This window comes from Micropterus salmoides, unplaced genomic scaffold (assembly GCF_014851395.1).
Source record: "Micropterus salmoides isolate LMB-PRFRI ecotype aquatic unplaced genomic scaffold, ASM1485139v1 Ms_hic_scaffold_14, whole genome shotgun sequence".
Lineage (NCBI taxonomy): Eukaryota > Metazoa > Chordata > Actinopteri > Centrarchiformes > Centrarchidae > Micropterus > Micropterus salmoides.
Genome location: NW_024040485.1, coordinates 21,605,342 through 21,630,977, shown reverse-complemented (window position 1 = coordinate 21,630,977; position 25,636 = coordinate 21,605,342). Strand labels below are relative to the sequence as shown.

Sequence of the window (25,636 nt, the reverse complement as noted above, 5' to 3'; positions counted from 1 at the left end):
TCAATAAGTGTGTGTGTGTGTGTATATATATATATATATATATATATATATATATATATATATATATATATATATATATATATATATATATATATATATATATATATAATTTAAAATTATTACTTGCTCAGCGTCGTTTTATTTTGAAAATCTCCTCAGGAAGTAGTATATTGGCAGCAGGTACCTTGACGCTGGTGAACATCCGCCCGGGTTTCGGGTTGGTCCGCCTTTCTCCTCCCGACTAAACTCGACTGTTCTCGTCGCGAAACCTCCAAGTGGCGGAGGAAAAGGGAAGGAGAGGGGGGGACCAGTCGTACTGGGAAGGCAGAAAAAGTAAACGACAATTGTATATTAACACCAACCGTCAGCGGAAAGTGAAAGCGGTACGAATCAGCAGCTTTGAAGTCGCCAGTGAGGTCCACGTTGAGCTGGTTTTCCACAGTCTTTGGTGTGTCAACACATTAGTGTAGTTGTGACATTTCACCGTGAGCGACACAGCAGAGGGAAAGGTCTCCTCCCAGTCTGTTGACGGATACAGTTCAGCTTCAGTGTAAGGAGACACGGCAAGACCTGACTGTCCATTACCCCGGCCAGGTAAGACTGCCATGTGTCGATGAACTGTCACATTAACGCGCTTTTCCCTGAAGCAACCGTTGGGCTCGAGCTGTTGTACATTTTTACTGTCATTTCTGACAGCTTTTCACAGTTTCTTCATCCGTTTATGCAACACTCAGGTGACACAAGAGCGAATTTATACATATCTGTGCCTTATCTGTGACTCTTATGACCACGCACATAAATATGGGATTGCTTCATGAATATAGTATTCAACAGGTGATAGCTTGAGCTCAAGGTTTACTCAGTCAGCACAGTGCTGTCTGGGCCTTCTGCCCTGGTTATTCCCCACAGGCCCCACCTACTGTGTTTGCCACATAATGACATATTTTGGAAAGCGAATAGATTTTTCAGAATAGCACTTTATAAACATGCACACCAGCCACTTCCTTAACATTTGTCGATTATGAAATGGGCAATGGCTTGCAACATGGCAAGTGTACTCCAACACGAACCAATTACATTATGAACCCAGTTTCATGGTTGAAGTGGAGGCCCCACACAGGGAAGTGGCTGAGATGTTTACATGGAGCATCAACAGCTCTGTTGATTTCCCCTGGCCATTAGGAGGGCAGAACACAGACCAGCCATTGATAAGGCCAACTCATTAGTACTCCATTCACCGCCATCAAAGCCTCCTCTCAACGTCCATCGACCCTGAGTGGGTCGCACCACACACTGGAAGCTGAGGATCTCACGCATTTTCTCCCTTCACGCTGATGACAGGGGTTTGGTTCAGTATAACATGCACAAAGTTTTATTATGAAGACGTGAACAGCTTTATGGTAGACACTCACCGAGAGGAAGTGCCTCAGAATTCAGAGGAGATGAAGTGACAGACATACAGATTATGAACATGTGCGACAACATCTGTGCCAGTGTCTTTCTCATGAAAGGCACCCACTGGTTATATTTGATACATGAACGTGTGCTCGTGACCCACATACACTGGTATGACTGGCAAAAGCAGTAAAATGCAGCCCCATGTGTTTGGTTTTTAAAAAAATTATAAATGAAGATGGTGACGTCCACGAACAGCTGCTTTGTCTAATGCTGTCAGGTCACTTCATAAGGCTGTCTGGTGCAATTCGTTGGAACAAACACTTCTGTGCATTCACACAGATTTCTCATTTCCTCCCTTCATTTGAATGGGCAGGACAGGCCAGTTCCTTTTAGGGCAATGCTTATTGAGATGTGTGTGACCTTTGACATGAAAGACTCCCGCTTTTAAACTCGCTAGCTCCCTACCAGCTTTGGTGGCATGGGCTGCATTCGGAGTTGAGTCTGAGTAGAATAGCCCGGATTGCTGGCAGGATTTAATGTGACGTGTGATGCATGTAAATTGATTAGTACCAGTAGGAGGGGACTTGGTGGTCGAAATGGGAACAGTGTCTTGCCTAATCCTTGCATCAGTTAGGAGAAAAACAAATATATTGTATGGTTTGAGATTGAGCAGAGGATAAGTTTAACTTGTGGAACAATGGACAAACTGTTGGGAACATGTGGGAAGGTGGTACGCGCAGCTGTAACCAATGCTGTAAAAGTTTTTCAACCAACAGGCTGCTCTGGAAGCGGCGTGCATCTCCTCTGACACTGAATGTAGCCTGACTCGATTGGCAGCTCAGTTGCAAACTCCGCCTTCCAAGCCTCTCAGCAGCCAGGATCTGTTTCCTCATAGTGCCGTCTGTGGATTCCCCGCAGGTCTGTCATCGTACAGAGTTTGCTGAAGTAGGAGTTGGAGTGTGTACATGCCTGTGCGTGCACTTCCTTGCTTGGCTGAGTGATTCACACATTTTCTTGACACTACAGTGTATGTTTCTGCCTCATCAAAGAAAACATTCACAACATTTCTTCTCTCTGTTTTCACACACTCATAGTAATCTTGAAACTACATGCTCATCAAATGTGATATTTCTGTCGTTTAATTAACTTGGTATTGTTTGAATCTGTTTAGAGCAGAAGCAGTTAGTTGGTTAATCACATTAGCTTATAAGCAGAAAGTTAATCAACAACTGTTTCAATTAATCAGCTTCTCAAATTAGACGATTTGAGGCTTTTTCTTATCCTCATATATGACAGCAAACTGGATATTTGGACAGTTGGTTGGATAAAACAAGCAGTTTAAAGATCTTCTGAGAAACATGCATTTTACACTATTTTTTGACATTTTCTAGATGAAGAGTTTCATTTAGAAACATAATAACAAAAAAGGTTTGTAGTTGGAATCCTAAATGTTTCTGACATTTAAGAACTTTCAGTTAGTTGTCAATGCCAGCGTTCTGATGAGCGTGTAGTTTTAAGAAGTAAACATGTCTGAAGACAGAAAAAACATTAATAGATTCATCAATAAAATAACTGACAGAGTGATAAATGATGAAAATAATAATTAGTCACGGCCGTAGTCATGATTTTTGTACTGAACAAATGTTGAATATTAAACACTAAAATTGGCAGTTTAAAATGTCAGTAACTATATGATCAAAGAATAATTTAACTGGATTACAAATTTAAGGAGACATTTGATGCAAACTTTCGGTTCTTGACAGTAGCTTTTAGCAATAAATTGATATACCGTGGAACTATATCAATTTGAGATTACGCCAAAGTTAACAGTGTTCTTTCCGTCATCTCTGGGTGTATTGTCAGTAATCAGGAACGTATCATGGCATTACTGGATTTTTTTTTTTTTTTTTGCACCAATATGATAAAGCACCTTGATTTATCATCCATTTAATTTGCTGGGTTAGCCAAAAACAGACACTCCCATCTGTTTATTATCATCAGTAAACAGAACTTTAATCTGTAGTTCAGAGATGTGTAAAGATGTACCACAGCCTTGAAAGGCTTGCTGGAGTTGGTGTTTGGGGTGTGTGTGTCTGTGGGTGTGCTCTGCATTGTGCGTGTTGGTAGTCACAAGACCTTTAGTGCTTTGAACTTGAACTCCACCCTTCTTAGGAGCAGATGTGCTGAGAGGACTGGTGGTGACACTGCAGATACACGGTCACACCCATCTGTTGGTTTAGCAGCAGAATTTCTTGCTTTCATGAAATACCGAGCATTACTGAATCCTTATTTTATTGGTACAAAATAGACCAATTCAATAGAAAATTAGCTTTAAAGCAGACACATTTTCCAAGATATTAATATGTGTAATAACATAATTTAAATATTAATTTAAACTTCAGGGAATGAAAAGCACAGAGGTAAGAACAGTCCAGGAAGTAAGGCGCTCTCAGTGCTCACATTACTAATCTGGTCGACATGTACACATTCGCTAAACCAAGCAGGAAGTGTTGTCAGAGCAACCATCTCAGATAGGTAAGAAGGGCAGCGTAACAGACCTAATTTCCTCTCATTCCCGTAAATGTGTCAAGATCTTTTGATTCTGATGCATCGTCATTCAGCGGTCTTCGCTGTTCAGAGCTGCTGCAGTCGTGTTTGTCTGTCTGACCAGGGGAGACGGCCGACAGACAGAAAGGTGGAACTGACATCTCCATCACCCATGGAAGGAGAAACCATGCTTTGCTTTATTACCACTACTTCCTGCTCACAGCTACAGAGCTCATCTCAAAGCTCATTCAGTTATCACAGTTTTATTCTCAAGTCAGTGTATTGTGGCTCATGATGTTTTGCAAATAAATGTAGTTTGAGTTCAAGGTTTATATCAAGTTTTCTAGACCTTCGATGATTAATCAAATAATCGATTAGTTGTTGACTATTAAATTAGGCCTAATCGCCAACTATTAGGATAATCGATTAATTGGTTTGAGTCATATGATTACAACTATTTAAGTGTGACTATTTTCTGGTTTCTTTACTCCTTTATGACGGTAAATTGAATAACTTTGGGTTGTGGACAAAACAAGACATTTGAAGACATCATCTTGGGCTATGATTGACATTTTTGACCATTTTCTGACATTTTATAGACCAAACAACTGATCAATTAATCAAGAAAAAAAGTACATCTTTAAAATTGCTTCTTTTGTCAAAACCAGCAACAAATATTCTGCTAACAAAGAAAGAAAAGCAGCAAATCCTCACATCTGGGAAGCTGGACCCAATGAATGTTTAGTTATGAATACCAGTTTCAGTTGTGATGTGTTCACTGGCGTTTTTTGGGGAAAAAAGCCTGTGGTATGTTGTGACTTGCCGTGGCCTACCAAACGCTGGGGGCCTGTGATAGCATGTTGGGAGCTAACACAGAAATCCAGTATATAAAGGAAAACACACTTACATAGGAATATTTCTACAGAGTGAAACCAGTGTGTGGATTCTGAGCTGGTGCAAACCAACAGATCATGGTGGGAAACTCATCAGCGCCATCTCGATTTTTTTGTAGATTTAGCAGGTTATCTTCCTATAGGTTAAAGTAGTGTTGTTTTCTCAGCTGTGTTGTGATACTGAACTGTGCACAAGCATTATACAATATTTATTGTACATCCCAGCTGTTGTGAATTTTTGTTATACCATAGCTATCGACCAATCAGCAACCTGTTTCGCAGTACTGCATTGAATATCTAAATTTAACACATGAATAAAAGGAGTGTCAGTGACACACCATATTTAATTGTGGATGCACATCAAGAAAAATGGAATTCGTGTAAAGGAACCTTGCTTTGCAGCATAAAACCTTAACATAATTACAAACCCAAAGAAATCCACTCGGTCAGGTTGTTCAGGAGGCCTCAGTTTGCTGCCAGTGCTTAACACGGCTGTTCATCCTCAACTCTGATTGGGCGGAGAGGAGGAAGCAGATAAGATAGGTGTGTTTAGAGTGTAAACTATGTCCAAGGTTGAAGTTCCTCGTAGACACTGATCTGAGGTTAGATTGGCAACAACTGTCAAGGTTAGTAAATGAGCTGAGAAGCTGTTTGTATTTTTGAAGAATTTCCTCGGCGGAATCAGGGAGTGTTTGTAGCAGATGTGCTGATAATTAAGCCTGATAATCTGACTCAATTGTCATTTTGTTTCAGTATAGTAGTGCAGTGCCTGTTCACAGGGGCCGATGTGACGCCTCCCTGCGCATTTTAGATGCAGGTGCAGTGCTTTTTAATGCCATACGCCTCATCAAGCAAGAAGTAAGTCTGAAATATGAACTATTGGTTAACTTGAAATGGTAGGCTTCTTGTTAGTTTGCAGTTGAGCAAGGACACCGCAGGGAGTTTAACCCCATTCCAACAATGTGGAAGTACGACTACCAGTGCCTTTTATTTTTGCCTAAACACTAAAGTGCAAAATAATAAAGAACATTCGATTAAGTATCAATGAACAAAATGAGGTATATAAATAATTTAATATATAATAGATACTTTATAGAGATAAAATGAAACAGTATGAACACTGCTGCTTAGTACTCCTTAGTACAGAAGTACAGAACTTTCACCACTGGAATAATGAAAATGATGCACGCACGCACGCACACACATACACACACAGATTCCTGCCTTTTTAGAGAGATGAATTGCTGGACATTCAGAGGTATGGAGGATTAAAACTAAGCAGAGATAAAGGAAAAAAGGAGATATCTGGTTTAATGAGTATCATAGCAGTCATTTATAGATGTGTAGCGTGTGTGTGATAGAAATATTAAATCAAAATGAGATGATTACAAATATGTAATTATCTAATTGATAATGTAAATTTGAACATTCGATGTTAACTTATAATGCTGTATAATGATGTTTGCAGTTTACACAGTTTTTTCTCAAGAAACATCCGCTTGAAACCAACTGCTTTTGAAGGCACAACCAGTGATCCAAACAAAATCTGGTCAAATCAGGAGGGAAAAAGCCAGTTTTCCAATCAGTGCTGAAATGAATTGAATGAATGAATTCATTTGTCGTTCAACAGAAAATGACATGCTGGCTTTTTTTTATAATCAGTTCGTCCTAAACTTTAGTCTGTTCCAGCTTTTTAAATGTGAGCTGCTTTTCTCTTTGGGCCTTTTTTTTAACATCAACAATGACTGTTGTTTTTAAGTGTCGCAGTGAGCCATGAAAGTGTGATACTGAGGCAGCATGCACAATCGCAGGACCCTGAAACTGTGAAGCAGCAATCATTGAGTTTATAAATTTTATTTTATTGTTTATACCATGTCGAAATGTCTTCTGTAAAAAAAACCAAATGGATATTTTATGTGTCATTGTAAACTCTTTTTAAAAATAGTTGAAATGATTTATCTATATTAATTGATAAAAAAATAAGCAGCCTAATTTGACACTTCAATTTCAAACTCTAATAAAAAATTTTTGCAGTTCCTGTGCTCTCAGCTGGGAATCAACTGTTTGTGTGTGTTTCTGTTCATACGGGCTGTGAACAGACAGGAGAATAACGTGTAAATGAGTGAGAAGGACGGGACTAAAGGTTATTTATAGATGAGCGTTGACTGACAACAGAAAGTCTATTTTTAGGCCTGTTGTGATCTGCAACATGCAAGGACGTCTCCCTGGCGTCTACCTGCTGTTACATGTTACCTTGTGATTGGGGAGAGAGAGGGCACCTGCTACTGCAAACAAACAGGTTAGGTTTTAAAAGGAAAGAGATTGCTTCCAAATTATAACGGAAAACTTTTGACTGTCCTGAACATGATCAGCAGGAGGATACTTCTCCTGCTTTGTGGTCCGGTGCTCTGCTACCACCCCAGTGGTAATATCACAAGAGTGGATGATGTTTGGCAGTGTATTAACACCCAACAGCTATCTGTAGGAACAGATGAATAGTGTGTCTCACAACACAACAGGCCTTAAAGCACATTTTGTGGGTTCTGCTTTGAGAGCTGTGTGTGTGTTTTAAATACTTTACATAGTTTGAAATCAGCCCCCTTGAGTAGTTCTGAGCAAGAGGAAACACTGCTGCTGTGTATGATAAGTATACTCAGCATGAAAGCTTTGTTTGGTGTTTACATATATTATTATTAATAATGAAAGAATGTTAAAGTAGACGAAAGCAAAACACAAAATACTAGATAGATAGTACTTCTCTCTTGAAATTAAATAACATGGTTATTATAACGAACAAATGTACAGTACCTTCTTTCTGCCACACGGTGGTGCACTCTGACTGCCTCCTGCCTGCCTGTAGTTGCTGGCTGCTTAGGAAAGGTTCAGTGGTACAAAAGGCAGAACATGTGACAAGGTGCTTCAGTGTGCTTTCAGCTATGCGTGTAAGTGAAAGTGTTTACGTTAGTCGCAGTGCCCACATGGTGCCAAGCGGAAAGCCAATGTTCCTGTGTCGCCCATGTCCACCTAATGACAGTTACCCCCCTTATCTGTATTTCTGCCTCCCTTTTGCTTGTTAACACACTCTCTCTCACTCACTCACACACACACACACACACACACACACACACACACACAAACATCTGTGTCTCCAACCTTTATAGTCTGTGCTCCAAACACACAGGTTGGTTGCAGTTTGTCATTTCTGTTTATTCTCATGAGTGAGATGGAAGAGGCGAGAGAGGCCATTTCCTGCAGAGAGAGAGAGAGAGAGTTGTGTGTGTTGCACCTGTGACGTGAGTACGTTGTCAATCATTTGTCCTGTCGGACAGCTCAGATAGTGTGTGCGCACCCCTGTAGATCATGTTACTGTCTGTATTGTTTACTGGAAGGACTCTATAGTAACCAACACAAACATAGTGTCATTAACACACGTTCACTCTCTAGATGATGTGCTGTTTGTTGGAAACCTCCCTGTAGTTACAACACTTAGCGCTGTGCTGCTAATAATAATATGCATTGTTTAAATTAAAGGTGCTGTCAGACAAGACCCCAGTACAGATGAAGCCAAAAACAATTAACATGAATTCTGAAAAGAAGAAAGAAGAAAAATAAAGATCACAATTAAAGCCAATAGATGCGGACATGTCTGTGATATGATTCTAGCTAAAAATATGTTTGCCCAAAAAAACATTATTCTAGAGATAGCATATGATGTCTTGGGTATTAAAACATCTACAGAGTCTCAATCCTTAACATTTTGAAAATAATTTTCTTAAAAGTATATATTTTTTCTTCCTGTGACCTTTCAACTTTATGATTTAATGCATCCTGCATGTATGCTCTCTATTCATGCATTTAAATATAAATGAAACTCTATTAAAAGTGTTGCACATGTGATAACGGTAAAGATTGCACCCTCATATTTGTTGGAATGTCATGTAGAGGCAATTCTAGTCTGCTTGGGCTGGGCGAAGTGCTTTGAAGTACTCCCACTCAAAGAAAGTTACACCTTATTGTAAGGACACAAGCTGTCCTCACTTATGTTATTTCATTAGACGTACACAGCATTTCATAAGACCGTAGCCCAAATATGGGCATATCCTGTGAGCCAGCATAAACACGCTTCCTGTCAGGTAGTTAAGGAGGAATAGGAATGGATATGACTTCTGTTGTGTGTTAACAACAAGTCCTGAATATGTTGATAGTGTGCAGTGTTCTTTCAGTAGTATGTGCTTTTGACGTATCTGGAGGAAAGTTTAAGATGCAGCTGAAGCTTTGCATTTCACTTTGATGGATTCTTTCATTTCTTTAGTGCCCTTTATGGGTCCATGGGGAAGTTTGCTGGCATCCCAAACAAAGGCCTGTGTATGTTTGTGTGTTTCTGCACTGAAGCCTAGTTGGGACTCTGGAAAGGAGCTTGACACCTGTAGCACCGCATAAGTGTCTGCGCTCACACATGTTCGTGTTTTGAAGGAGAATCTGCACCCCTTTTTTGTCTCCTTAAAGTCCTCGGGCCCCAAAGTTTTTGTCCGACACCACACTACATGTCTTTGTTTAAAACAAGCAGAAACAGGTGTCAGAAAGATGCACAATCACCGCCTGTCTCCTTGCCCACAGTCTCAGGGTCTCTTCAGTTGCTGAAATCAGGTGGCTCATTCACCCTCTGTCAAATTGACTCAAGTTTAAAGAGCTGCAAGGCTTTGTTTAACTATGATTTATAGCTATTTTCTCTGTTCTGGTGCACCATGGAACAAGGCCTTGCATTTTGTCCAGGAACCGTTCTTGTACAGTGGCTCCTTGTGCAGTTACCTCTCTGAACTGTAACAAACAGGCAATGTTCTCTCTCCACGGGCGTCTTATTGGAAAACGAGACAGTTATCTGATTGTGTGGAAGATTTTTTTTCTCACCAGGAGCAATCTGCAGGATCTGCAACTCAGACATTTCATACTGACGCCATTTGGAAACAACGATTACATCTCGGTGTACACACATCCCTATATGTTAAAGACTTTACCACCGTAGAATTTTGTTTAACACATTCTACTTTGAACACAGTTAAGAGAGACACATTTTGGCCAAGCAGCCCTCTGTGTATTCTCCTGTATTGATTATTGATTTTAACTCCAAAGTGTCCACAGGCCCTTTTTAAAATAAACAAAACTACTTGTATGAATGAGACAGGTGGACCTAGTGACCTCAGAGATGACCTACTCGTGCTGAGAAATGAGTAGAGCATGAAGGGAGAGGATGTAAAAGGAGATGAAGGGAGGATGAGGAGGAGGCAAACGTCACTTCTGAAGGGATTCGGGTGGGCTGCAGAGGAAGTGGCCTCAGTCTGACCCACAGCGTGAGCCTCTTCTTCCACCAGACATGTCTTTGAAACTGTTAGATGAACGGAGTTGCAGTAGTTGCTGGGAGGAGCAGCCCTTCATGTGGTTTCTGATTAATAGTAACTCAGACCCCTTTGTGTGTGTGTGTGTGTGTGTGTGTGTGTGTTGAGGGGTGAGGGTTCGTAAGTCAATCTGGCTGTGTGTAAGTTAATGTGTCTGTCTGAAAGTCTGTCTGCTTCTTATCTTGATGTATTTTAAATAATTTCAACTTTCATGCCTTGCTGTCCTAAGTGTCTTGAAACAAAATGAATCTACTTAATATATCTGACTTGTTTTAATTGAATTAGTTTTCAGTTCACCTCCACTTTCCCTCTCTGTATCCTCTGTAAATCTGCAGATGTTTTAAAAACAAAAAGGAAACCAAAGGTACTTTTGACTTTGCTGTGAGTAGTATGACTGGTAAATATAATCCCAGTAGTCACATTGAATTCCCCTTCATGCAGCATCTTGATGACATCATAGTTTTGTTTCATTGCATGGGATTTTATGCAGTGATAAGATTCTTTCATGCATTCAACCTTTAATTCACTTCCCATTTATAAAGAGGTGCTCCAACGATATTACACAGGAAGTTCAGTACAACACTTGTCCAGAAATACCTCTGCCACTCCTGATATACACAGACCACAGAGGATGAATCCTAATGACTTTGGTTATCACCTGACTTTTCCTCTAGCGCATAAATGTTTGTACAGACATTAATGGACCATGAATGATGACGCTTAATGACTTTGGTTATCCCCCGTCCTTTTATCTAGTACCACTTTTGTGGCTTTGAGTGAAATATCTACAGAAGTGTCAAGTGCCGCCATGAGGTCAAAAGATTTTCTCAAAAATGTATATACAAATACTTTGATAATGACTAAATACCTGCCAAACGGATAATATTCCCCCCACCTGTGTCTGTACTAGTGTTTTGTGCTAATTAGCAAATGTTAGCATGCAAAAATGGTAAACATTATTCCTGCTAAACATCAGCATATTAGCATTTTCATGTGGACATTAGCATTTAGCTCAAAGCGCCGCTGTGGTTAAATACAGCTTCACAGAGCCGCTAGCGTGGCTGTAGTCTTTTTCTCTTATTAACAGAAAACCCGTGTTACATACTGGAAGTGTGGAGTGTGAAAGAAGCTGGCACTTAGAAGTCAGGGAGTGTCTAATGAAAGATTCTACCCTGTTGCACAATGGGAAACGTAGGATCCAGTCATTTTTTAAGCTTGACCCTTACTAGGGACAAAATGTCAGAATATTTCAGCCTTTGCTGCTTCAATTTCTTTTTTAAATACATCTCTTGTCAGTCTCCCAAATATATGAAAGTCTAACACTAAATTGCTGGAGTACTCCTTTAATTTAGTCTCATAAGTGCAAATACAGCATAAATTAATCAATGAATGACTCATAGTACCTGCATATCCATTCTCTTTCAATCTACACAGTTGTTAGGTGGAATTTTCCACATAGTAACTGAGGGGTTTGGGAAGGTTGCTGTACTTTTCCTTTCTTGAAGGTAAGAAACAGGAAAGTCAACCTTAAGCAAACTTTGACTTATTTGCAACACAAAGTTTCTTTTTGCTTTAATTCCTGTTCTTTCTGGTCTTGACCCTTTTGTCCTAGCCTCATCCCTCTTCCCGCTCAGCACTGAAGGCCTTCAACTCTGTCATAAAGCGTTCATAAAATCTGTCAACTGGCCTTGGAAACTGTAGCAGAGTAAATGCTTACAGAGTTTATTGAGAGTGTAGTCATGACCTGATAGTGCTAATAAGTTTGGAAATCATCAGTAGATATTAAATCTAACAACGCTTTAATGTTTGCACCTGAGTCAGTGCTCCAATAATGTTGTCAATGTGTATTTGTCACAGTGACTGTTGCATTTTTTCTACTTTTTTACTCGAGGGATTAGGCATCAGCGTTATACCCATTTCCCACTAACTTGTTCCTGTTTTTTGTAGTGTGTGTGTGTGTGTGTGTGTGTGCGTGTGCGCGTGCCCACAAGTTACTGCTCATGCAACTTGTCTCGAGTGGTCACTTGCAAAAATCTCATGCCTGTCATTCCTGTCCTTGTTTTTTCAGAAATGTCCCTTCTAGCTTGCAGTTAATGTTGATCTTTGGGTCCTGAAATATACGTGGCCGTTGCTACAGATAAAGACAATATGAGACCATGTGACTTATTGTTCATAAATCCTAAAGTTATCACATGCTTCCTGTAGGCTAAAGAAAGGCTGAGGTGTTTTAGAGTTGCTTCTTTCAGCATTGTGTGGCTTGTTTGAGATATGATTAAAGTAACACATTTAAGAGCCTGTACAGTACTACCATCAAGCTACAGGGGATCTGGGAGTGTCCTGTTGAAAATAGACCAATAATATGTCTTAGAGGTAGTTTATGACTCTTGAAACTAAATTGAAAGTGTTTCAGGTTTCACCTTTTCTGTATCTTATCTAAGTTCAAAGATGACACACAAGTAAAGGAAACTGCTCAGACTCAGGAAAGAAAATGATACCTACACTGTCGTAGCTGGCCTTTTGAACTTTGACCTGTGAGGTCAAGGGTCAGCAGTTTGTAGGTAAATCATTTTCACCCTCAGAGCCACACATTAGAGTAAGGAAACCTCCCCAAATATCTTTTGCAACGGGAGTTATGAGTTATGCCATGGAATGTGATTGCAGTTTCATTTGCATTCATAAGTGGTAGCTATTGTTGCAGTGCCAAACATCTAATTACATAGTAATAACACAGTTTTAAAACATAATATGTGTGTATATGAATGCAAATCTATTCTAACACACGTGCACCTATACCTACACATTTACTGACATTCAGCTACGTTTAGGTTTTATAAGATTGTCATGAGAGAGCTATGATCTGTGTTTTCGCCTAGTACAGTAGGGCTGCAACTAACGATTCATTTCATTATCGATTAAGTTGTATTTATTTTCTGATTTCAAAAGCAATTGCATTTGCTGAAATTCTCTTTATATCCTTATATCCAGGATCTGTGGCTGTCACCAGACTTTAATCAGTATGTCTAATCATTTCATTTGGCGCATCACAATTTCCCAGAGCACAATGTGACATCTTGAAATTGTTGAAAATCTATATTATATGATTATATTCCTCACAGTAACAGAGTTTACATTCGCTTTGTGATATAGAGCGACAGCAGGAAAGTTTGCTTTGTCTCATCACTAAATAGGAGAGTACTGCCTGCAAACGCCTTTTTTATATAAAGGGTTTTCTAGACTTGTGTTGCTGAAAAGGAGAAAATGACTGAGCCTTTCTTCAATGTTTTGTTCATATAACAGTTTCCACTGTCATCCAAAGCTTGTAGGAGAAAACACAAACAGGCCATGCTGACCAATCACAGTTCTTGTGGTTTCCACATGGTGTAGGCCTGACATGTATTTAGATTTAGAGGCACATGTCAGCTACACTAGCTCAATGTAGGCTCTAAAGCTATGCTGTAATCCCTTAATACAAAACTATTAATCCATTTTCCAGTGTTCTGGTGCTATAAGAGGGGTTGCTCTTAAAAATCAGCTGTTTTTATAGAAATGCTTCATTAGTGTGAGTCTGTCTCTCTATGAGCCAAGGGACTCCACAGCTTTGTGTCTCTTCTCTTAGGCAGTAGAACTGGGATCCTCCTGTGGATGTCCCAAACGGGAATTTCACCACTATGTGAAATGAAAAGTGAATTTTCGTTGAACGTTTCTGATGGTATGGAAAGCTCTGTTTACTTTCCCTCTGTCTCTCTTTCCCTCTGTCTCTCTTTCCCTCTCTCTCTTTCTCTGTCTAACCCTCCTGACAGAGGAAATCATGCTGCCTGCATTTTCCGCCACTAATCCCTTTGTCCTGTTTAACAGGGTTGGTAGCTGCTGTTGATGTCAGAGTATTTTACATGCAAATATCCACTCACCAAAATGGACTTTGCACCCACACACACACACACACACACACACACACACACACACACACACACACACACACACACACACACACACACACAGACAGTCTTTGTCACACAAATGCACACACACCTCATCCACATTTATGTCACCCTCTGACTAATCCCATTTCCTCCTTTCTTAACAAACAAACTCTCCTTTATGACCTTTACGTTGTTTTCTAATGAGCTATGTGACGTCCAGGGCATAATCAATTATTCCATCCATGCATGCTGTTGTTCAACACCTCTTACTTCAGCTCTAGGAGGAGGGGCTACAGAAATTTGGCTTTCCGTTATCCACCTTCGCTGCAGTAGGAACGTAAATGTGGTCGGACCAGTGCAGGGGTGGAGGCTGGAAAGACTGAATGCGTTTGTTTATTGTTCCATATAGGCAGGGCAGTGTTGGGTGAAAGATGGAGATCCATTGTGTAGTATCTCCCTGCCTTCGTCATGAATAGTAGCTTTCAGAGGCAAGAGGGACCGAGACGAAAGGCAAAGCACTCACAATAGCTTTAAGTTTTATGGCGTTCCTGTCGCCAGCAGCAGATTTTTGGCATGCAACCAAATGCAACATACACACAGCTGCACAGCTTGTTTTCTCCAGCTGAACTCTCTCTCTCCCTGAGACACACACACACACACACACACACACACACACACACACACTCTTATCTCCCTCTGTCGCAAGCACACATTTTTTTTTACAGCCCTCTGCCCCACCATTCATTCCTTCCCTGCATCCATTTCCAGCAAACTCCACTCGGCTTGCACTAAGCTTTCTTTTGTGCAATTTTTTGACAACAATGCTGTTTGTTTTCCGAGGGGCAGAGCGGAGAGACGCTGCCTGGCAGCCTCTCTGCCTAGGTCGCCCGTGTCTCCTGCATGTCACCCTCTGTGCGTCTGCAGTGACGTCTGAAGGGCATTATCTGCACTAGGCCTCTGTTTGTTTTGGGCTGCTCTGGGCTTGATAATGGCCCATTACTGGGGAACCAGAGGCTCATAGGCACCTCAGTGGAAACTGCAGAGACCTTGCTAATCTGTATGATACCCAGCTGGCATTTTGCTTAGTAATACTTAGCTACGGCTGGAGTCGTTTTTAGCTGAAACCAGCAACAACACTGACATGTTGGCTATTTTTAGTGCATACTCTACGCTGCTAATGATGTCACTGAGGCGCTGGCTGACCTTTGTGTCTGTTTTTGTGTTGCTCCCAGACATTTGGCATCCTGTGTGTAAAACAAGGAGTTGTATGTTGAGTTGTTGAATACTTGTTGAGTATAAACAAATCCTTTTACATAGTTGACTCATTACCTCCGGACTTTCCTGTGGAAGGAGTTCAGTTGACAGTTACATCAATGGAAAGAAGTAACATCTCACAGTCATTGTCACGCTTTGCTCTCAATTCAGTCATTCTTTCTTTGGGCCTCTTGCAGTTTCTGTTAGAAGTGCGAATTAGGTCCCTAAACATTCCATCCCAAGACTGTATTTCTTAACAACACTTAGTGTATAATGTAAAGCATTGTTTTTAATGAGGAGAGAGCTGGGAATTACATGCAACAAAGGTCACCTGCTGTATTTGAACTGGAGACGCTGCAGTTATGCATCTTCATCTGTAATGCACTGTGCTATTAAACATGCACGAATAAATATCTAGCAATGGTTTTGGGAAGAAAGGGTTCTTGGTGAATGTGTCTTTCATATTAAGTGGGCACCTCGTATGTATGTTTGAAAATCAATTTCAGGTGTTCTGTGTTATACTCTTGTCTTCCCAGGCCGACCCCCCTCTACACCTGCTGCAGGTATCCATTAGGCCTACACTACACTTACACTATATTCGCCATAACATTTAAACCACACGGCACCCACATTTAGGATTACACAACTGATAATTTGCAATCTCAACAGTAGGCTAACAGGATGGCTGACCCTGCTAGCTTAAAAAGTCTTACTCAGCATTTCAGGAGACATATTTTACCACCCAACTCACTGGTGCAGAGAGAGAGGGGAAATAAGTAAAGGACAGAATTTTTGCCACTGTTTTAATGGCGTGAAAATGCCCACACTATTTCTCCGCAAAAGCAAGTGACTGCCCATGTAATTATTAGCATGGGAAAAGGATAAAGGGACAACCGTCAAGTGCAATGAATTTTTGCTGCACCATTACTCTGCAACTCTAAATTAGTCAAGTAGATGAGTGTGTGTGAATTGTGCCCTGTGGAGAGTGGAGCCTAATTAGAGGTTGCCTGGTTAGAGATCGTCCTATTCCGCCATGTGAATTCTTGCTTCTGCTTAATCCTTACATACCAGAATGTTACTTGCCCCCTCTGTTATCACTTTTATCTGTCATTATGTCAGGCAGCCTGACACACCTGCTGCTCCTTCTCAGTAACAGCCACTGAATGTGCAGTCAGTCATGTTCCCACAATCCTGTTCTTAATATCATCGTGTTTAGGGACACTGATTAGCTTCCTCTCCTTGCTGTCTCATAGATGTGCTTACCATATCTTACTTGACATGCATAGCTTTTTGATTAGTGGCTAAGTGTTTTTGAACAGAGTTCATAATAAACTGGGTGTAATTCCCGCAGAATAGCTTGTCAGCCATCTAGTCTGTGCTTGAAACAAGGAATCATTCATAGTTTATTTAGACTAAGAATGAGCCTCAAGTAATTGCGCATGAATTTAGGATTTAGAAATCCTGCAGAAATGAGTCCAGTCTAGTCTTCTGTCTAGACACTGCAACTGTGTTGCAGTATGCCGGATTGTTTTTTTTGTTTTTTTTACCCTGTCAAGCCACAGAATTTACAGGATTGTTCAGTTTGCCAGATTCTGAAAAGCTACTGTATGGGAGTTTAAGTCTGACTGAAGTGTTTTCATCGTGATACAGTAAACGTTATTGTGTGTTCTTTGCATAACCATATGTTTAATGTACACAATTTACCATTAACCTTTACACAGTCCTGCAGCTTTTCCTGGAAATGTGTGCTTTCACCTTGGCCAATCACAGTCTAGCAGTCTAGCAGAGAGAGCGTCGAGTTTCCCAGTATTCCCTTTGTACTGAGTGTGTAGCCAGTGGCCTGGGCGGGGTCCTGTTAGCGCCACTTATCACAGCGGCCATAAACACAGCTCAGGGTGGTGCTGCAGCTCTGTGTCTCGTTATAGTTCCCCTTGAAGCACACAATCTAGTTTTGTGCTTCTCTCAGCTGTATATTCTGCACTGTGGGCTGTACGTGCATGCAGCTGATTAACCTAATGCTCTTCTATACATAGCCTTTACTACTCTTACTGTAAACTTAGGGCCAAAACTAAACTCTAAATCATAGAAAATTCTGAGAGTCCAAGGTGACATCTTAAAATGCCTTTTTTTTGTAAAACCAACATTTCAAAACCCAAAGATGTTGAGTTTGCAGTGAGAACAAAGAAAAGCATCAAATCCTCACATTGGAGAAGCTGCAACTAGCAATTATAGGGCATTTTTGCTTGATTTCAACAACTGAAATGAGTCACCAATTATCAAAATAGTTGCCGTTGTTGTTAATTTTCTGTTGATTGACTAATTGATTTAACAAGTAGTCGTGTTAGCTCCACTTTAAACTGTTTTTTTTGTGCAAACTAAAATGGAGAGATTAGCGTCAGAGAATAAAGTGGACAGTTTTGGGGGATCAAATCTAGCAAAGGAGTACTTTTTGTTTGTTTTGAGAATTAATTTCCTAGGTTTGTGGTGCAGATGATCTTCAGGGTACTCTAGTCCCTATGGTTTCATCATCATCATAATGATATTTGTCCTTTTCAACACCTTCTTCTCTTTTCTGGTTGGAAAGCAGTGATGTCACTGGTGGTTCTAGTGTAAAAAAGTGAGAGCCCACAGCATTGCCTCCCCGCCTTGCCCTTTCTCTTTCACAGACACAGCAACCTGAGTCTCATAAACACAATCTCACTTAACTCAGCAGCAGGACTGATGACTGAGTATTATTGGGTTTGATAAGCACAGTAACCAAGTGAGAACAGGCTGGTGTTTAAAGCAGGAGAGCACTGAGCAGGAACACTGATCAGATCTGATCAGTGGCGAACTCCAGCACGGGGTCATGTTGTAGGTGTAGCAAGAGACGGTTTTTCATTCAGCTGGAAAAGTGCTGACTGCCAACAGAGTATGAGAAGGCTACTTTTAGCTTTGCCTGTAGAGTGAGAAACTCTTACTTGCAGAGCAAGAGAGGGGGGAAGGGTGTACATGAGAGAGACATGACAGAGTTGTGTATGTGCAGATACACAAGGAACAACAACCAGTATCGTGGCTTGTGGCTGGCGCCCAACTCTTTGAACTCCCCTTTGTTCAAAGCACCAGACATCTGTCTAGACTCCAAATATTGCCTTTCCACAGTTCACTGTTCTTTACTCATCAGCTGCTATATGAAGTCAACACAGACACCAGGAGCTTTAATTTGGATTTTAGCAGATAAGAAATTAAAGTTCTTTATTTTCATACAAGACCAAGAGCTGTCCCGCGACCCTGTACGCAGGATAAGCAGTTGACGATGGATGGATGGATGGATGGACCAAGAGCTGTGCTAGCAGCTCTGTGAGGCTGTGCTAAATGCTAACATCTGCATGCTAACATGATCTCAATGACAATACTAGCATGCAGATGTTGAGCAGGTATAGTGTTTACCATGTTCACCATCTCAGTTTAGCATGTTACTAACATTTATATGCTAATTAGGACTAAACACAAAGTCTAGCCGAGGCTGGTGAGAATGTCTTTAGTTTTGCAGATGAAAGTTCAGGGGATAACCAAAGTTACTGTTACAAATTTTGCAACAATCCATGAAGCATCAGTGGTGATATTTCAGTTTTGTTTAAGGGAAGTTCTCAGCAAAATGAATAATCAGTCACTAGCTTTGTCAGAGCACCACCTACTTGAAACTGGCTTCTGTGGTCTGCATGTAAGTGGACGTGCATGATTGCATTCTGCAGTGTTTCCAGAAATTCATGTAGCTTTTTTTTTGTACTTGTACAATTTTTGAGTATAACGTTAACATTGTTTTACTTCAAAACCTGACAGGAGTTTTATCAAATGAGATATGATCAACTGAGATTTGAGAGGGGTGTGTGTCAGCTGCTCTGCGATCTACGCTTACCCATGATGCCTTTCTCTGTGTAAGTCCATAGTTCTCTGTGAAGATAAACTCTTTTAAGTGTTCATCTTCAAAAGCATAATTCCAGTCTTAGTCCACTGAAGACCTCTCCAAGTTATGTAAGTTAATGAAGCCAGCTGTTACATCTGCAGCAAAATACTCTATTATCATTTTCCCCCAAAGAGTGAACTATGGTTGCTAACTTTGTTTTTATAGTCCTACAAACCACAAAAGAGAGGGGAGAAAATGATGGGGTGAACTAAATGGAAGGCTTTTGACATGGAAAAAGCTCAATCTTTGTCTACCTCTCACCACCTCATGTTAAGTCTTAAGTGCTGCGGCAATAAGCCCTAAAGCAGATTATTTCCAGCGGTGTAACTTTATTACAAAAGCTACTCGGGTCTGAAAAGCCTCAGATACTTGCTGGAGGGACCACACGTACTGTACAGTTGACAGGACCGACTCTTCTTTCAGCCTTTGATGGATGTCGTTTGTGTTCGTCAGCAGTACATTTAAGAGTTTTCTTTGGGTCTGAGCATGCAGCGTTGTAGTAGTGTAAGACACACACACAGTTTCATCTCTGAGTGTTGGTGTTAATGGCATTGAGTCATAATGGTTCCCTGTTCTTGGATCTTTGAACACTGTGCTAATGAATCGCATGTGTGTGGGTGGATTTGTGTGTAAGATAGCAGGGGGGGGGGGGGGGGTAGCTAGCTCTGTGCAGTAGGTGGTCCTGGCTGCTGTGTGCGTGTGTGTGTGTATTGTGATAGGGTGGGCTTTGAAGGAGGTGGGCTTTTTTCTGATCCTTGGAGTTAACGTTTTTGCAAGGCTCCCATATATATACGTGGTGGTGTTTAATGCCACACACACATGGTCACACACATTGTTGCTCTCCCGTAGAGTTTCAGTCAGGCTGGTGCTGCTGGTAGTAGCTGGCATCACATCACAGGGGTTGCACAGTTTGACTGAGGTGACTCAGGTTTGCCTGCAGAAATCCCTTCTGAGGGCCGGTGGGCTTTCACTGCCTCTTTCTTTTACTCCACATGCTGGTTGAACTGATATTTTGGCCGCAGAGAGTGGTAGACTAGTTCTTTTTTTTCGTACATGTCATGCGCTATCACGTGACGAATGGAGACGGCCGTAAGGTATCAGAGGGCTACTTTTCTGCCTTGCCAGCTTGTCGATCTACTCTGTAAAAAGGTAATTGGTAAAGAAGCGCATAACACAAGTCTTTACTTAATTGCTCAAATTTGCTGCAAATATTTGTAGCAAGGCATTATTCATTCAAAATACGATGTTACAAACCTAATGCATACAAATATGACTTCTAGTTAATCACATTTGAAAACCACATTTGAGGATCCCTTCAATGTACATTCCTTTGTATTTTCTGCGTTACAGTTAAATTATATCAGAGAGAGGAGATGACATGCAGCAAAGCAAAGGGCCCCTGTGTTGGAGTCGAACCTGGGCCGCTGCAGTAAGGACTCAGCCTTAACGGCTGCCCTGTCGTGTGAAGGCTGTTTGCACTTCTCTTGTTATCTCTTTATTCATTCTTGTATTTGGTCAGCATATTCTGCACTGTTTGCAAATTGCACAATTTATAAACTCTGCAATCTGGTTTGCTTGGTAGCACCAGGAGGCTTGAGTTTTTACCTGACAGAAAAGTGCTTGAAGCGGAGTACAAAGAAGTTAGTGACATACCCTGTGCACCACTTGAAGGATTGGCACAAAACATTTGTTATACTGATTGTCATTCACTCAAGAAAGCCACTGAGTTTATTATTGTTGCAAATGACTGACTTTGTATCCCATCAGAAAAATGTCCTTTGGGTCTGAAACACAAGGAGCTGTGGTCAGCATGGATTCACATCACAATAGAGACAATTTTCACATCCAGAAGTGACATTTTTATGGTTGAAAAAAGTATCCACCTGTCTGAAGCAACACCATAAACTAGCAGTGTAATACAATGTTTGTCACTTTCTAGTAATGCACCACGTCTTTTTAAAACTTCACTGATGTTTGTCAGAGGAGCAGACATGTGGCGCTCAGTCTGCATTAGTTCCGTCTAAAGACCTCCTCCAGACTGTAAAAATGAATGCACTCACTCATCATGTGTGACCTTTATGCCTTAACTGAGAATATTTCCCTAGGAAGATTGCTTGCTTTGCATTGTAATGTCTCACTTTCACGTTATCAATAACATTTGAGCTCTGAGTTTTTTTCTGGCTCCTTTGGAGTGATTACTGATCTTTTAGATGGAAATAAAACTCTTTAATCAGGCACTCCACAGAAAATGGAGTCAGAAAATGGAGATTTTCTTCCCTCCCCACTTCCCTTTCCTGTTTTTTGTCTTTATTCCTCCCTCTGTCTTTGTTCCCTGAAACAAATGAAGAGATCCAGCCACAGCATCAGAGGTTGTCTGGAGGGACTACATCCTGAAGGGTGAACGGGGTGCAGACAGGGTTAAACGAAACAAACATTAAGTAGAATATGTTGTGGTTGCTAAAAGCAGTGAGTGCATGTTACTCTCTGTTGGATTTACTGCTTTAACTTCCCATATTATACTTTTTTATTCACAGTTACTGTGGCTGGCACCTGATTGCACAATAATCACACTTATTACTGAATTAAGTATTTTGAGCATTTATGCACCACAGTATTGACATAAACATGACAATATGCAGATGGAACAAAAGACAATTTAACTGCTATGGTATATAACAGCCAACTTTAATTGTAAATTGGAATAGAAATAAACCTCGAGGTCGGAGAAGCTTTCTGGTTAATGTAACTACAACCTTCTGAGAAACTGTTCTTGAAGCTTCCTGTTTCCTACTGAGAAAAGTTTTGGTGAAAGCAAGGTGTGTCACAAGAAGAAGGCAGGTGTGTGTGTGTGTGTGTGTGTTGCAGAAAAAGTTAAAGGTGATCCGTGTGCGTTTGTATGAGTAACAAAGACAAATGGCAATAAAAAAGGAAGCAGGAGCGCAGGGGAGAGACCCTATAGCCAGAGCTCCCACATGGGCTGTAGGATGTGTCCGGGCTTGTTCCCATCCAGTCTGTAAATGATTAGCAGGAAGTGGAATCACAACTCTGAACGCATCAGCCCCTCGGTTACATACACTTTTGCACACGGAGATCTTTACATTGCCATAGCTCTTTGTTTAAATATAGATATCCTGCATTGTTATATTTTTAGTCATTGTTGTAGTTTAGCAGCTATCAGCTGAGCTCATAGTGTACACACTGAAACAATGTGGAACTGGTGGTCTGCATGAAAGAATAAAACAAGAATAAAATTCTACTGAAATCTTTCACCACTTGTTTGCAGAAAAACTGTGCATATGCACAGGCCTCAGCTTTCTGTGTACTTTTTTTGATGAAACCTCGTTGGTGACTTATGGGAACAACGCTGCAGAGGAGTCGTTTCCCCATATTAAACAAACAGCTCTACGGTTTACAACACACTCCTCTGCTGAACATGTAGTTAAATCATTTACTGACTGATTATTATTATGCCACTCTTCCCTGCACAGACCATGTTAGTGGCTCATGCTCCTGTATTTCTGCTTATTCATTCTCCTGACTTTATCTAGTAAACAAGATGGTTTTTGCACTATAGCAGCTCTGCAATCTGCCAAGCAGCGGACATCATTACAGCCAAGTTCTTGATCTGAATATTATTTATTGGTTCTTAAGAAAAAACAATATTTGCATCATTCTTAATTTGTCTTCCTTCATTGCAGTGTTGTATCTCCCAGGATGTCTTCGAAGGCTCACAGTTCCAATAACATCGCCCAAGCCCGGCGGACGGTGCAGCAGCTGAGAATAGAGGCGAGCATTGAGAGGACAAAGGTACGGTACAGCGATAAACCATGCAGCACGCAACCTCTTCCAGAGCATCTTCATTGCACTTCATTGTGGCAATAAATCCAACACATTTTGTGTGACGTACCTTGCCACCAGCAGCAGAATTTCACACCTGCTCTGGTTTTTTATTGTATAAATACATCAAATTGTTGTAAATGTCACATGTTAAATGCAACATTTTTAAAGAATAAAATAATTTATACTTTTGCAGAATAACATATCACTGAGAAAATGTAACAATAGATACTGGGCCTGTTGTACCATTGGATTGGCTAACTGCCCCCCGTTTGTTTGTCTTCCATTGTTTCTGTAGGTATCCAAGGCCTCTGCAGACCTTATGAACTACTGCAGTGAACACGCCAGAAATGACCCTCTCCTTATGGGCATCCCTGCTTCAGACAATCCCTTCAAGGACAAAAAACCCTGCACTATATTGTAGTGGATGCCACTTAGCCTTTGTGTGTTTATTTTTTTGCTTGTTAATGTTGCTGTATTCTTTTTGTTGGGAGGAGGTGAGGGGTGGACTGCGATCGCATCATTACCATGTGTTCACTTGTTCTGTTAACAGTTCAGCAATTCAACCAACCATTTTCTAAAAAAAACCCCAGCAAATCGTAATGAGCAAAGAAAGGCCCACTGGCCTTTACAACGCGCTGAAACTACTGACCTTGGTGGTGCCACTGTGCAGTTTGAGCTCTGACCACTAATGAGACTGCATGAGTTGTGATGGCATCAGGTACATAATGTTGCTTAAATAATAATCAACGGCATATTATATTTTCTGGCACTCCTGAGTGCTATGTAAACAGCCTCATCTCCATTGGGCTGTGACTGTTAATGTCTCTCTGGTTTGCCTTAAGTGGATTAATGCAGCCAAGGCTTCCCTTCAGTGTAAAAGCATATTAAGATGGATAATACTGGCTCTTATCATGTGGCTTCATTCCCACCAGTATTTTACAGATTCTGTGCAGTTTAGATCACTGAATTCAGGGGCCCGGGGTTTACCCTGAGCTTTTACTCAAATGTTACCTTGATGTATCTTTGATTGGGGCAGCGACCTCACTTTAGCTGGTGTGAAATAGTACTCTGCAACCCATCACGGCTGTAGCAGCTCTGACTGGGCCATGCCAATCCACATGCCATTTGAATCCATAGTTTTCTGGTATTGGCTGTATGATTACCATAAGACAGTGTTGTCTTTAGCTGATTTAATGAACTATCATGTTGCGATAAGTTTCATATTAACATCCAGGATCATGTTTGGAAGATCATTTGACCCCAATGCTGTGATGCTTTTTGTAAATTTGTGAGCAGTACATGTACATTACATGGTAGAAAATTAAAATGCTTTATTACATTAATGCAGTGTAGTAATTAGATATTTTTTTACTCAAAGTGTAACACTGTGTGATGGAGAACATGGGACCAAGCCAAACCAATGATACAGCATTTCAAAACATCTAAATATGCGTTGGAGTGAAGATATTTTCAGACATTCCTTCTGAATATTTTCTGTGGTACGGTATTTTTAGGACGCTGATGACACAAAGCATGTCAGCGAGTGTCGTAACACTGTGAGCCACAGCTTCTTGCTCATCACAACAAGTGTCTTAGTCGAGCGGCAGCGTTCGTTGTCTTAAAAGTGTTTTTGGCACAAGTGTTGTAGGTACAGGTGCAAATGGTAGTGTGCATTGATGATAAAAACCACTCTCCCAAGACTGCTGTCAAATTTGTGTTGTTTTTTTTTTTCAGTTTATGCTCTAACATTTGTGTCGGTGGGGGTCTTCAATCTTAAGTCTAACTTGTCCTTCATGTTATGAGTTTCTGGGGGAACATATCTTCTATGGTAAATTTAAAACAGGATAGATCGCATAAATTAAAAATTGCTTACACTTAAGCCTTACTTATGTTTGCCTTGTATCATGAACAACATTAATGGGAGTGCTTTCTTCTTTTTATCTGTGGGATGAAAGTGATTTGTAACAATATTGTGCCATCTGTTTTATGTCACAAGCAGAACATGTCAACCATGTTCAATTGTGTTTCACTTGGTGCTCCACTTTTCAGCAGTTTTTAGTATTGTTGCCTTCTCCAAAGGGTATTTTCAGGTCTTCAAATCAGCAAGATCTGGTGTTATTATCCAATTGTATTTTTTATGATTGTCTCCAACAGTCAGTTCTTTTTACTTGCAATAAATCATTCCTTTATGCCTCTTTAGGAAAAGTTCAGATTACCACTGCCATGTCATGATTTCTGTCCACTCAGCAACTCCGTAACTGCCTTATTGTACCATTGATAGAGTAATTTAACTGTCAAAATCTGCTTTTTGATAAATGTCCTTATTAATATACCAACCTTTGTATGAAGACTTAACTAAGATTAATAAAGTGAAGCATTCCTACAGTACAATACTGTACTAATATCTCAATAAAGATGTGTTGTGATGCACAGTTGGAAGAACCA

The 25,636-nt window shown here is 40.6% G+C and overlaps 1 protein-coding gene across 1 annotated transcript; it reads left to right on the top strand.

Moving 5' to 3' along the window:
- The first annotated feature begins 206 nt into the window (after positions 1-206).
- gng12a (guanine nucleotide binding protein (G protein), gamma 12a) lies at positions 207-25,636 on the top strand. Its single transcript, XM_038718347.1, has 3 exons — positions 207-594; positions 23,050-23,158; positions 23,487-25,636. The coding sequence occupies exons 2-3, from the start codon at positions 23,066-23,068 to the stop codon at positions 23,610-23,612; spliced, it is 219 nt and encodes a 72-aa protein (XP_038574275.1). The 5' UTR covers positions 207-594; positions 23,050-23,065; the 3' UTR covers positions 23,613-25,636.

Excerpts from the sequence above, each read along its gene's own strand:
- gng12a (XM_038718347.1), top strand. The coding sequence starts at position 23,066 with ATGTCTTCGAAGGCTCACAGTTCCAATAACATCGCCCAAGCCCGGCGG. Across the intron at positions 23,159-23,486 it reads CGAGCATTGAGAGGACAAAG|GTATCCAAGGCCTCTGCAGA; the intron begins GTACGGTACAGC and ends TTGTTTCTGTAG.